The sequence below is a fragment of the Protopterus annectens genome, chromosome 2.part1 (genome assembly GCF_019279795.1).
Source record: "Protopterus annectens isolate FY-2018-M chromosome 2.part1, PAN1.0, whole genome shotgun sequence".
NCBI lineage: Eukaryota > Metazoa > Chordata > Ceratodontiformes > Protopteridae > Protopterus > Protopterus annectens.
Window position 1 is genome coordinate 568,057,239 of NC_056729.1, and position 12,728 is coordinate 568,069,966.

The 12,728-nt window shown below is 47.1% G+C and overlaps 1 protein-coding gene across 1 annotated transcript in view; it reads left to right on the forward strand.

Moving 5' to 3' along the window:
• The window catches only part of KDM3A (lysine demethylase 3A), a 2,231,127-nt gene that overhangs the window by 2,084,356 nt on the left and 134,043 nt on the right, over positions 1-12,728 (forward strand). The window contains exons 25-26 of the mRNA XM_044063465.1: positions 5,511-5,687; positions 5,832-5,966. Coding sequence (XP_043919400.1) covers positions 5,511-5,687; positions 5,832-5,966 — 312 coding nt within the window. The remainder of the gene's footprint in view (positions 1-5,510; positions 5,688-5,831; positions 5,967-12,728) is intronic.

A 12,728-nucleotide genomic window follows, 5' to 3' on the forward strand; every position in this document is an offset into this window, starting at 1 on the left:
TAAAAAGTCTATGAAGTCAACATTCACAGCCTGGAAACAATAATTCCTGTCATACCTTGCCTACGCATGGAGTTCCTATGGTGGGCAGAAGCCTGCCACCTAAACAAGGGACTGCCATTCACACTACCCCCTGCCACCCAAACCCTGACTACAGATGTATCAGACATGCACGGGGGGCTCACCTGGCAGGGAAGTGCATTCAGGGCAAATGGAACCCAAATCAAATGCACCTACATATCAATCAAAAAGAAATGTTAGCTGTACAGAATGCTCTGACAGCCTTCAAGGAATACATTATTCCAGGGCAACTAATGGTAAAGACTGACAACACCACAGTTATGTGGTACATAAACAAGCAGGGGGGTACACATTGCTACCCCCTCTGCAGACTAGCCATGGCATTGTGGAACACAGCCTTGAGCTACCAAGTGCACATCTACAAGCTCAATTCCTGCCAGGAAAATTGATTAACACTGGCAGATGGACTAAGCAGAAACCTCATGGACCCACACGAGTGGAAACTGGAACCAAGGATTTTCAACATGTTGACAAGCGAATGGAGGAGCCCAGACATAGATCTGTTTGCCTCCCCCCAAAACTACCAGTTGAACAAGTTTTGCGCAAGGATGCCCCACAAACAAGCCTGGAAAGTGGATGCTCTGTCCTAAAGCTGGAAAAACCTGTCAGTCTACGCCTTCCCCCCACTGCCGCTGCTCTCCAAAGTTCTACTAAAAGTCAAACAAGACAAACCAAGGATGATTTTGATTGCTCCAGACTGGCCTCGCCAACACTGGTACCTCCACATGCGCATTGTGTCATAATTATCTCCATGGCACCTGCCTCAGATCCCTTCCCTGCTGTCTCAGCAGGAGAACCAAGGTCTGCACCCTCAGCTTCCAACATTGAACCCTTGCAGCCTGGCTGATCACTTAAATTCACCCTTATCATCCCTCAAACCTGTGATGGATGTGCTATCCCAAATAAAACAGACTCCTCCTTCAAGCAAGAAGAAACCAGTCTGGTGGACCCCGGCCATAAGCAAACTTTACAATAAAAGGAGGAGACTTGTGCAAAAAAAGGCCAAATCTCAAGTAGAAAAATCATCCCTGATCAGCATTAGTAAGAAATTGAGGGCCCTCATCAAGTCAACTAAAGCTAATTTTGAAAAGAAAGTTGCCAAGGATAACCATAAGGCCTTCTATGGCTACGTCAAAAACCTAAATGGCAACGCTCAGGTCTGTTCTGAGCTAGTACAAAATGGAACAAAATACACTGACCCTTCTGACATTGCCAACATCTTGGCTGACCGGTTCAGTGCAAATTTCTCCCCTCCCTCACCACCTACATGGCCTATTACCATTCCAGGGGATTGTGCAAGTCCAATTATTACTGATACGTTAGTTAACAAGGCTCTAGCTAAAGTTAAAAACACTGCCTTCATGGGACCAGATGGTGTCCCAGGCTGTGCCATATGCGAGCTCCAAAAGGAATTGACCCCGCATTCTAATACCCTGTTCAGTCTCCGCCTCTCCACAGGATATGTGCCCATAGAATGGCGCACGGCAGTGGTGGTCCCGCTACACAAGGGTGGGGCCACAACTGACCCTGGGAACTACCGACCAGTAAGCCTGACCAGTCTGATCTGTAAGGCTATGGAGCGAATCATTATGGAACTCATAAATGGAGAGATTGGGAACCTCCAGTCGTTGGACCCCACACAGTTCGACTTCGTCAAGGGCAGATCATGCCTCCTGAACCTGGTGGATTTCTTTGAGACAGTTACTCAGGCTATAGATAAGGGAAAGGAGATACACACTGCTTACTTTGACCTTGCTAAAGCATTTGACACCATTCCCCATTCAGGTATTGATAAGCTCACCAGCCTGGGCATAAACCCTTACGTCACAAGATGGATCGCAAACTGGCTCTCAGACAGATCCCATAAAGTAAGAGTAGCGGGATCTATGTCCAAATCCAGACCAGTAATGAGTGGTGTGCCTCAGGGCTCTGTCCTGGGGCCCCTCCTTTTTGGCATATACTTCTCAGAAGTACAGGCAAGCACAGAAGGGCTGTGGCTGACTAAGTTTGCAGACAACTGCAAACTGGGTGCTATAATAGAGTCTCCGGCCGACATGGAGATCCTCTAGAAGGGCCTAAATGAGACTGATGCATAGTGTCAAAGCCATGGTCTCAAGCTAAATGCAAAAAAAAATGCGTAGTAATCCCCTTTGGAAAAAAGAGTACCCGCAAACTACAACATAGGAGGTAATCCCCTGAAATCTGAAGAAGAAATAAGGGATCTAGGGACCCAAGTAGATAGTCGGCTTTTTTTTGATAACCATGTTGCCAAAGTGGTTAGAAAATCCTTCTATGTGACCCATCTGATTACGAAAGGGTTCACATCAAGATCTAAGGATGTAATGGTGCCCCTCTACTCTTCCCTCATCAGACCCATTATTGAGTACAATGCACCAATTGGAATGTACCTGGCTAGACATCTCCAGCAGCTGGAGAGACCACAGAGGTACCTAACCAAGAGGATTACTGGCCTCAAACAGTTGCCCTATGCAGCACGATTGAAAAAGCTAAGACTGTTTCTGTTGCATACCGCTTTCTCAGAGGCGATCTCTGTCTAACGTACAGAGCCATGTCCAACCCAGAATTGTTGAACATGCTCCATCTTAGCAAAACCAAATCTACTGGAGCTGCACGCTCTAGATATAAACCTCAACACAACAATAAATAGAACATGCTGGAGGGATAGATTCCCTTCGCAGAGACTTCCCTTACTATGGAACAGGGTCCCGATCTACATAAGACAGAGTCCCTCACCATCACTCTTCAAGAGGAACATTGATGAGTGGATGGGTAACAGAAATTTCACACCTGGGATCACACCAACAGCACTACTAGATTGGGGGCAAGGGTACTAGCTGCTAGTACAAGGGTCTAGGGAACTACTAAAGGGGCGGTGAATACCGCAAACGTGGCTGGGCTAATATATGCCTTTGGGCAGATAGCCCAGTACCAACCTATGAACCTATGTCATCTTGGAGGCAAGGAGACCTAGTACTAGAACATCTTATGCTGACAAATGGAAAAGATTCTGTGCCTGGAATTAATCTTTAGGGATGAGCACAGCAGCGCCCAATTTACCTCAGATTTTGCAAGACTTAACTGAGATGCTTCACAAGGCCCTGTCTTTTTCCTCCATTAAAATCCATGCCACAGCTATTTTAGCTCATTATAACACAGAACCTCCCCTCTTCTCTCATCCTCTGCTCAAGCAGCATCTCAGAGGGGCAAAAAACTTGAGACCACCCAGGAGAGCTCCAACCCCTGTCTGGGACCTTAACTTTGTTTTGGAGAAACTCACTCTACATCCTTTCAAGCCAGCTGCTACTGCAGACTTAAAATTTCTTTCTTGGAAAACAGTCTTCCTTTTAGCAATCACCTCAGCTAGAAGGTTATCTGAATTACAGGCCCTTATGGCAGTGGAGCCTTTCATCATCTTTCATGCAGGCAGGGTATCTCTCAGGAACAATCCATCCTTCATACCCAAGGTGGTTTCCAGTGTGGCTCTTCATCAGTCCATTCATTTGCCAACCTTCTTTCCCAATCCAAAGAACAAAGGGGAACGGATTCTGCATTCCTTGGATGTGCACAGACAACTTAGATTCTACTTGGGCAGAACTAAACATCAAAGAAAATCTGAACAACTGCTGGTAGCATTTGCTGCAGGGGCAGAGGGGAAGGCTATTTCAAAACGGACCATTTCTAAATGGATAAGCCATTGCATTCATTTCTGCTCTAAGCACCATGGAAAGCCTATCCCCCAGGGGATCAGATCTCACTCCACTAGGGCTGCATCTACTTCTGCAGGCTTTCTCAGAGGTGTTCCTACCAGGGATATCCTAGAAGCTGCTACCTGGAGCTCTGTACATACTTTCACCAAGCATGATCATTTACCAATTTTCTCTAAATCCAGAGTTGGCTTTGCCACTGCTGTCTTGCAGGGCCTTAGAGCTGGCCCTAATGCTGTATAAACTCCTCCTCCCAACCATAGCTTTGGGAATCTACACAAATGTAATGACTGCAACAGTTAAACACGAAGAACATAGTGCAGTTGTGTACACTTACCATAAATGTAGATGTTAGAGTGTATTTACTGTTGCAGTCCTGGTTACCCTCCCTCCAGCCCCCTAACTTTTTCTGGCTATACCTTTACTTTCCTTTACTATGCTTAAAAGCCTTTTTGGTGTATTTGCTTTTTGTTGGAGGTATACGTTTGTGTTTTTATGTTTATTTGCTCCCCATTAGGGGGGCACCTGACATCTGGGGCAAGAAAAACTGATGTAATGGCATCTGCTGCATGTTTTATTCTCTTGACGACCTGACGTCATGGAAGAAGGGACAGCAACCGACGCAGGACCCAAGACTTTGTCTTGGCCGACTGAGGGCAACCTGCCCGCTGATTACCCCAAATATGACTACAACAGTCAATACCCTTGAACATCTGCATTTATGGTAAGTGTACACAACTGTACTTTACTCTGTTTGGGACAGTCTGTCTGGCCTTCAAATTCTGGGGTCTGTGCGTGCAGACGTCACATTTAAGGTCCCTGATTTATGGCCCTACATGTGACGTCCCACACACCTACAACAAGTAGGATTAAGTTTTTGTATAGGAGCGAACTTTAGGTTGCCTGATGTGGGAAATCCCACAGTAAGAATACTGCAACATGGAAGAGGAGGACATCTGTGGTTATTTTACACAACTGTTCTTTCCTCCTCCCAGATATCCACATCTGTCATTAGTACAGGGCCTTTGGTTTCCTTAAGTATGGATAGCTTTGGTGAAGTTGAGGTTCCCAGGGTCTTTCTGCATCCTAGGGCATAAAGATCCTGGAGTTGTGGTAGGTCATAGTGGATCCTGAGGTGCCCAGGAGCCAGGTAGTCTCCATACTTTCTTATTTTTATCTGGGGAAATAAAGATGGCATAAGTGGATGTCCACTTTATACTGCGTAGACACTGATGTCTCAAAAATGTGAAGAGAGTTGGCTGGGGGGGGGCAAGCATGCTAAACTCTGGAAATTGGACAGCAAGTTGGGCCATCCACAGCAATAGTATCCGTAACTAGCAGTACTGCAGCAAGGATCCAGATCAAACATCTGTTATGCTGAGTCCCTTGTACACTTATACTTTCCCTGTCACAAATTATATTCTCTATATTTTAATTGGCAAAAGAGAACCAAAGGAGACTGTCTTGACTGCCACTTTATCTGTGGTGCATCCATGTGCTCATTTGTTACAGGGAGCCAGCCTGTATCAAAATGTCTGTAGAGTTCTGGGAGTTGGGTGGGCCGACCTAACATTCGTTCATGGCTAATTATATATCTTGACTAGTACTGTAGCTGTGGTACTGCTTGAGCGTGTACCATTTTATTGAGGTATTCAAGTAACTGCATTGTCCTTCTGACAACTAGTTTTTTGTTTACGTATTTTTCAGGTAGCACGTGAACAAGGTCAGGAAAACCCTCCAGACCACGATCCAATTCATGATCAAAGCTGGTACCTAGACAAAACACTGAGGAGGCGCCTGTACCAAGAATATGGTGTGCAAGGATGGGCAATTGTACAGTTCTATGGAGATGCTGTTTTTGTTCCAGGTGGTGCGCCTCATCAGGTTTGCCAATTTATTTTTATTGCCTATGTTGAACAGTCTTCTGTTATGCTTTTGCAGTTTTCTGTGTCTGTTTTTACACAACAAGATAAGCAGTTGTGCATCACAGTTTTAATAGTGACCATTTTTTATGTATTCTGTTTTCAGGTTCATAACTTGTACAGTTGCATTAAAGTGGCAGAAGATTTTGTATCTCCCGAGCATGTCAAGCATTGCTTCTGGCTTACTCAGGAATTCAGATATCTGTCTCATACACATACCAACCATGAAGACAAACTGCAGGTAATCTTGGGTTTATACAATATGTGAAACAAAATCTCTGCACATTTTTCCTACAGCTGGATCACCTAACATTTGTAAAAATTCTTAGCCATAACAGTGTATCTGACAATGTCTTTTCCATCTGTTCCTCAGTGGATGGCTCTTCTGTTCAGTGTCTGTCCAACGTCAGCCACTTTCAAGCTTTGCTGCCAGTGTTTAGGCTCCTTCCCTTACCTTGTAATCCCCATGTGCCAAACAAGTTACCTCAGATCTTGCTTGCCACCGTAAACTTCAGTTGTGGCCTTTGTGCTCAGGTGGGTTTTTTTTGGTGAATTTTCTGTGTTTTGTGGGATTTTTTCTTCAGGAGTTCTTTCCAAATTTTTTTCTAACGTTCCCTTTCTAGTGTGAATGTGTGTGTGTATTCACATACATACAGTGAGTGAGCAAAACGTCTTCCTCTCAACAGTTGCGCTGTCCCACCCCTCCCCTTTGTTGATTATAATTTTTGGCTGTCCTGCTTTTATGTTCACCTTTGCAGCAGTATCAGAAAAACCTTCAAGTAAGCATCTGAATTAGTCAGTTTGTGGCCACTGGCCACACAATCTATGAAACCTGAAGTTGCATCTATTGCATAGGGGCTGCACATTTGGTGTTTGGGTGCAGCATATGGGAAGCATTTGAGCATAGGACAATTGTGGAGCACAAGAGTAAGTTGTTGAAAGAACTTCTCCCTGCCTGTGCAGGGCAGAATACCACTGCTCTTTCCTCTGGGCCTTCTGTTTCCTCCCCACCAAATTAGAAACCATCTGAATGTGGTGGACCAGGAAAGTCTAGGAAAAAGGAGAAAAAGAAAAGCAAGTCATAGTGGCCAAGAAAAGATCTCTGGAGCAGTGTCCTCCTATTCTGCGGTTGCAGTATTCTTTACATGAGGGCAGTTGCCTGCCAAGTGAACCGTCAGCCAGTTTGCAAAAGTCTTTAGTGCCTAGGATGTCTGACAGGTCTGACATAGTCTATCAGACATAGGCTATAAAAGTGATGTACGCTGGCACCATCCTCAGAACTTATTTGCCGCTAGACAGAAAGCGCTTCCCATATGTACCTTCTGACTGTTGAAGAAACTTCTGCTCAGATAACTGCCCTGTTAGGGAATCCTTTCCTTACTTTTGATAAGAGTTGTAAGTATAATGTCATCCAAGGCAAAGTGGAAGGCCAAGAAACGTAGGCAAGAAGCCTCAGCTGCACCTGCAGGGCCTGATGTGTCTCCCAAAATGACTACCAGTCTGGAGATTCGTTCTGGGGCTTCATTCGAACCACAGGCTGAACCTGTAACAGAGGTAGTGTTGAAACAGGATAGTACCGTGTCCACAGAGGTGTACTACAGGTGCCCGTTCCTGGCATCCAAGGGGAGCCCCAACTCATTAATGTTAAGTTGTCTATCTCGCCTTCATTTCTTGCTTGTAGGGATCAGAACAGACCCTCTGCTCCAACCCGGCCATCTTCTATAGCTCGAGAGCTGTGTACTGGCTCGAGGCTACCCCTTATCCCATGATGCCTAGCACTAGCTACCCAGATCTCGTTTGCCACTTCAGCTGCGAGGTTCGTTGTTACTGGCTCAGGCTCGTTTAAGTTTTATTATGCTACTTTTCTATCAGATTAGGGTTCTTTTTTGATAGTTTATAGTTTTCAACCCTCTTGTAGTTAGCGTTTTAGTTTAAGCCTTTCTCTTTTTACCTCATAGGTAGCCGTTTAAGTTGGAGGCTTCCTAGCTTACAAAAAAAAAAAAAAAACTGTAGTTTATTGCGTTTTTGATTAGGTTAGTGTCTGTAGTTTTTAGCTGTTCTGCCTTTGGCCAAAAACCTTTAAGTGTAAGGTAGTATTTCTCTACTGGGTATGTCTAAAGAATCCAAGGTGTCTGGATTCAAGAAGTGTGACTCATGCTGTCAGAAAATGTCTCTGACAGATGGGCACACTTCTTACGTCTATTGCTTAGGTGTAGTGCACCTGCAGGACTCTTGTTCTGTATGCCATGCATTCAGCCCAAGGGTTCTGCAGGAGCACAAAAATAAGCTTATCTTGAGGGGTTTTCTTAAGCCCAGGATTCACCGGCCAAGGCTCAGCTGGTGAAATCTCCTAAACCAACCAAATCTTCGGCTCCCAGCTCTGAGCCATCATTGGCCCAAGCCTTACCTACTACTTCGGTTCCGGCTGGAATCGAGGAGACTGCCTCCCCGTCTGCTCCACCAGTACCTTCGGAGTCGTCTCGGACCCACAAGAGACAGAGGTCCCCTTCTCTAGAGTCTATGCATTTGGCGCCTCGGCCTCCCCTGTTGTAGAGTGACCGCAGTCACAGATCCTTCCACTCCTCTTGGTCCTCTGGACTCTCGGATCACGACATAGAGTGGTCAGTAGGTTGTTGATGTCGCAGGCACTTGCCAAAATGTTATCCAGCCCTCCTCAACAGGTGTCTGCTCCGTCCGCTTCCATCGATGTTCCTCCTCCGATTCCATTGAGCTCGGAGCCGGAGTTTGTTGGGTTTCGAATCGTGGAACCGTCGCCACCGATAACGATTTGCCCTTCGGTTTTGTCGTCTGTTCCATTCCCCTCGATGGTGCTTTCCGTCAAGGGATCTGGGCTCTGAGACTCCCTCATCGGCTCTGAGGGGGCGAGTGGCATCGGACCCTTATCTGACCCCCGTTCTCCCTCTCGGAGCATCAGCGCAGGTGAGCTCGGCTTCTACATTGGCCTCGGAGCCATCTCCCTTGGGGCGGAGGAGGATTCCGGTTTCCTCGAATCCTGAGCCTTCTTTACATTGTGGCAGGAACGCCTTCGATGTCATGAGGAGTGTACTGGCCTCTGAGTCAGCTCCACGTTCGACCCCACTGGCTCCGTCCCCGGTAGTGCCTGCGTCAACCTCTGTCCCTCCACCGGACCAAAAACATGGGGAACCGGCACTCCAGAGCACCCCATTGGGTGTTTCCTCTTCTTCAGAGGCCTCTCCTGATCATTCAGAGGAGGCCCCTCTGAAGAGGAAGTGCAAGAGAGGAAGCACATTGACTCCCCTGAGTCTGTCACTTCGGATACGGATTTGGATGAATCGGAAGGGTCCGTGAGATCCCCCTCTGAAGATGTTTCCTTTTCGGACATCCTAGAAATGCTTAAGCAGAGGGGGAACTGGACTGCCCTAGCCCCTACCGAGGATGAATCCGTATTCCTGGATGTGTTCGGTTCCCGCACTTCCACCTCCTGGGTGTCTCCGCCCTTCGATCCACTAATGTCAGTGGTGGCTCAATGGGCTTGGTCAGCCCTGGATACAGTGGAACCAACCCTGAGGAGACCCAGCAAGTTTATCACTGCACCCCCTGATAAACAGTTCCTTACCAATGGTGTTCCCATAGATGCCATGGTAGTAGCAGCGGCCACTAAACAGGAGATAGAAACTTCTTCCTATGTCCATCCTCCTAACAAGGAGTCTAGGACCATGGATAGATATGGGAAGCTTATGTTTGCTTTAGCGACATTTTCCATGAGGTCGCTGAATATGCCATTTTACCAGGCTTCAGAGTGATCTCCTGAAAGAGCTTGGAGATGCCCTCCAGGATCCATCAGCTGAAGGGGCTCAAGCTAAAGTGGCTTCAAAGCTGGCAACCCTTAATTCGGTAGTTAACTCCTCATGAGGCTCATTTCCTATGCAGACGATGGTGCGAGTAGAGCCACAGGTACAGGCGTGGCCCTTAGGAGACACTCATGTATGCGGCTATGTAATTTTGCGGAACCCTTTAGAGCGTTGTTCACCAACACTCCCTTTGATGGTTCATTTCTCTTTGGACCACAGGTGAAAGACACTGTCACTAGGTGTGAACAGGAAGGCAAGACACTCTCTGCTGTGGGAGTCTTTTTCTCCACTCCTTCCAGACCATATCCCAAAGGTCAGAAGAGTGGTAAAATGTGGTTTCGGAAATCCCAGGGAGCCTCGCCTGATACACGTAGTGATTTTTCCTCCAGGGGCAGAGGAGGAAAGAACAGACACCGCCCTCTGGGCAGAGGGGGTCTGCAGAACCAGGGCAGCAGAGAATCCTTTTCTGACGAGCCCTTCCAGCATCCCTGAAGGGTTGCCTGGCTGCCCGCCTCTGGAGGCAGTCGGGGGAAGACTTTCACTGTACCCAAAAGCCTGGCAAAACATTACGTGAGACAAATGGGTGTACACAATCATATCCGGAGGCTATGTAATTCCCTTCTTCCAACCTCCCTTACCGTCAAGCAAATCTCTTCCAGATGTTCCACCCAATCTGAGGGCCCAAGCAGTCATAGAAATTTCAAGACTGCTAGAAAAAGAGTCATCCAGGAAGTCCCGGCAGGCCAACTTGGATCTGGAACTTACTCAAGGTTCTTTTTGGTGCCAAAAAAGACGGGACTGGAGGCCAATATTGGATCTCAGCAGACTAAACAAGTCTGTTCAAAGAACAAGGTTTTGGATGGTCACACTACAGTCCATTCTACCCTTTTTGGGTCAGGACAATTGGATGTGCTAATTAGATCTTCAGGATGCGTACTATCACATCAAGATGGACAGGCGCTCCAGGAGATTCCTACACTTCTGGCTGGGAGACGGTCATTATCAGTTCAGAGCTCTGCCCTTTGGTCTCACCATAGCCCCCAGGGTATTCACCAAATGCATGGCAGTGGTCACGGCTCACCTAAGGCATCAAGGATTCCAGGTGTTTCCTTATCTAAACGACTGGCTCCTTACTGCTACTACCAGGCATCAACTTCTTCAAGCCAGGGACTATACAATCGCAATTTGTGCCCAGCTAGACATTACTGTAAATTTTAAAAAATCTGCCTTGTTGCCTTGTCAATCTATTACCTATATAGGAGCAGATTTAGATACAAGTATGTCCGCAAGGCTACCGCCAGACAGGGTGGCCGCAGTTCAGCAGCAAGTTCAGATCCTCATGCAATGCAAAAGGGTACAAGTCAGGTTGGTCCTTCAAACTCTGGGTTCTATGGCAGTGGCAGTTCTCCTGATGTTCATCATGCATACAGCTGCAGTCATAACAGATGGGTTCTCCTGCCATCAGGCGGGTCCTCGGTCGGCCGAATTCCAAAGTCTAGGTCCGACGTCGGTTGTCGTCGCTTCTTCCCTGACGTCAGTGCGACAGGGGTATAAAAGAACCAGCTGACACCATTTTCTTCAGTCTTTCTTGCCGCGCGGTGCCCGAAGCAGAAGCAGTTCGCAAGTGCCGGTCGGCCTGCTCCTGAAATTACGAAAACTTTGCAACCGAAGTCTTCTTGAAAGCTAAGTACCCCATTGGGGAAACTTTTCTTGCCTCAGACCGATGTCAGACAAAGTTAATAATTGTATTTCATGTGGGAAGCAAATACCGCATAAGGATTTCCATTCCCTCTGTATTCCTTGTTTAGGCCCAGACCACGACGTCTCAGTCTGTCGCTTTTGTGCTACATTCAACAAACGCACCACTAAGCGTCGGGCGGAGTTCGCCCAGCATTATTTTGGCAAAACATTTAACTATATTATGTCGTCAGATACTCTGACTCCAGTTTTGTCTAAAAAGCGCAAAGATAAGGACCGACACACGAGGTCCGCGGCCTCTACCGACACCACGCCAAAGCAGACTACATGTGGTCCGGTTTTCAGCGAGGCGCCTACGCAGCCCCTGACTACCGACGACACTTCATTGGCGGTGTCTCCTGTGCCCGAGGTCGAAGGCTCCTCGGCCCATACCCCGACTACAGATATCGAAGCCACTCTTGGCGGTGAATCTCAAAATGTGGACAGGTCCACCTCCTCTCAAGGTGTCTTCAGACCTTCCTCTTCTTTTTCCATCAAGGCTTTCACTAAGTCTAAAGCAGCCATGCACTCTGAGACAAGCTACACAGGGCCCATCTCCAGGCCCCATGCCTAAAAAACAGATGCTTAAAATGGCTGAAGGTTTAATTACTCTTATCAGGGGTTCTCAACCCTCCCCGGACAAAAGGCCCAGAGTGGAGGAATAATCCCCCTCCTCTGATCAGGGCTCCTTTATTTCAGAGCACTCTGATGATCAGGAACATTCTTACTCCCCTTTTGAAGATTCTGATGCAGAGGAGTCCATTCCCTCTGTCTCCCCCCCCAGAGGATTACTCATTTGGGGAAACTTTGCATGCCGTAAGAGAACACTTCCACTGGGAAGGCCAAGATTATTCAGATTCCAAGAAAAGGCTTAGGGAATTTCTCTTGCTACCTCAGCACAGGCCTCTGGCTATACCTCCTGTCTTGGACATACTAGATGATGTGTACTCGGAGGCCTGCCTTAACCCGGATTCTCTACTTCCAGCCCCAGTCAAGCTTGACAGGTACTACAGGGTTCCTGACTCACACCAATTTTTATACAAAAGTCATGCTGCTGACCCAGAAACCATCTCACAGGGCCCCAAGGGAATTAAGGCCTCCACTGCTAAAAATCCATTACCTTCCGAGAGAGATTCCAGATCCTTAGAAAGGTGGGGAAAAAAGGTATATACCTCGGCTACCTTAACCATGAGGGCATTAAACTGTCTCAGTTCCATATGCTAAAGTACCAACAGTTTCTGTTATCACAACTGAAAAGTAAAATGTCACAACCTGAACAGCCAGACTTGAAGGAGTTGCAGGATTTGATGCATAGTGCAGAACAAGTGGGTAAACATACCTTACAATGTGGTTTTGATGCTCTAGAGGCCTCATGTAGAGCTGCTGTTACAGGATCAGTCATACATAGACATACCTGGCTCAAGGAACAAACC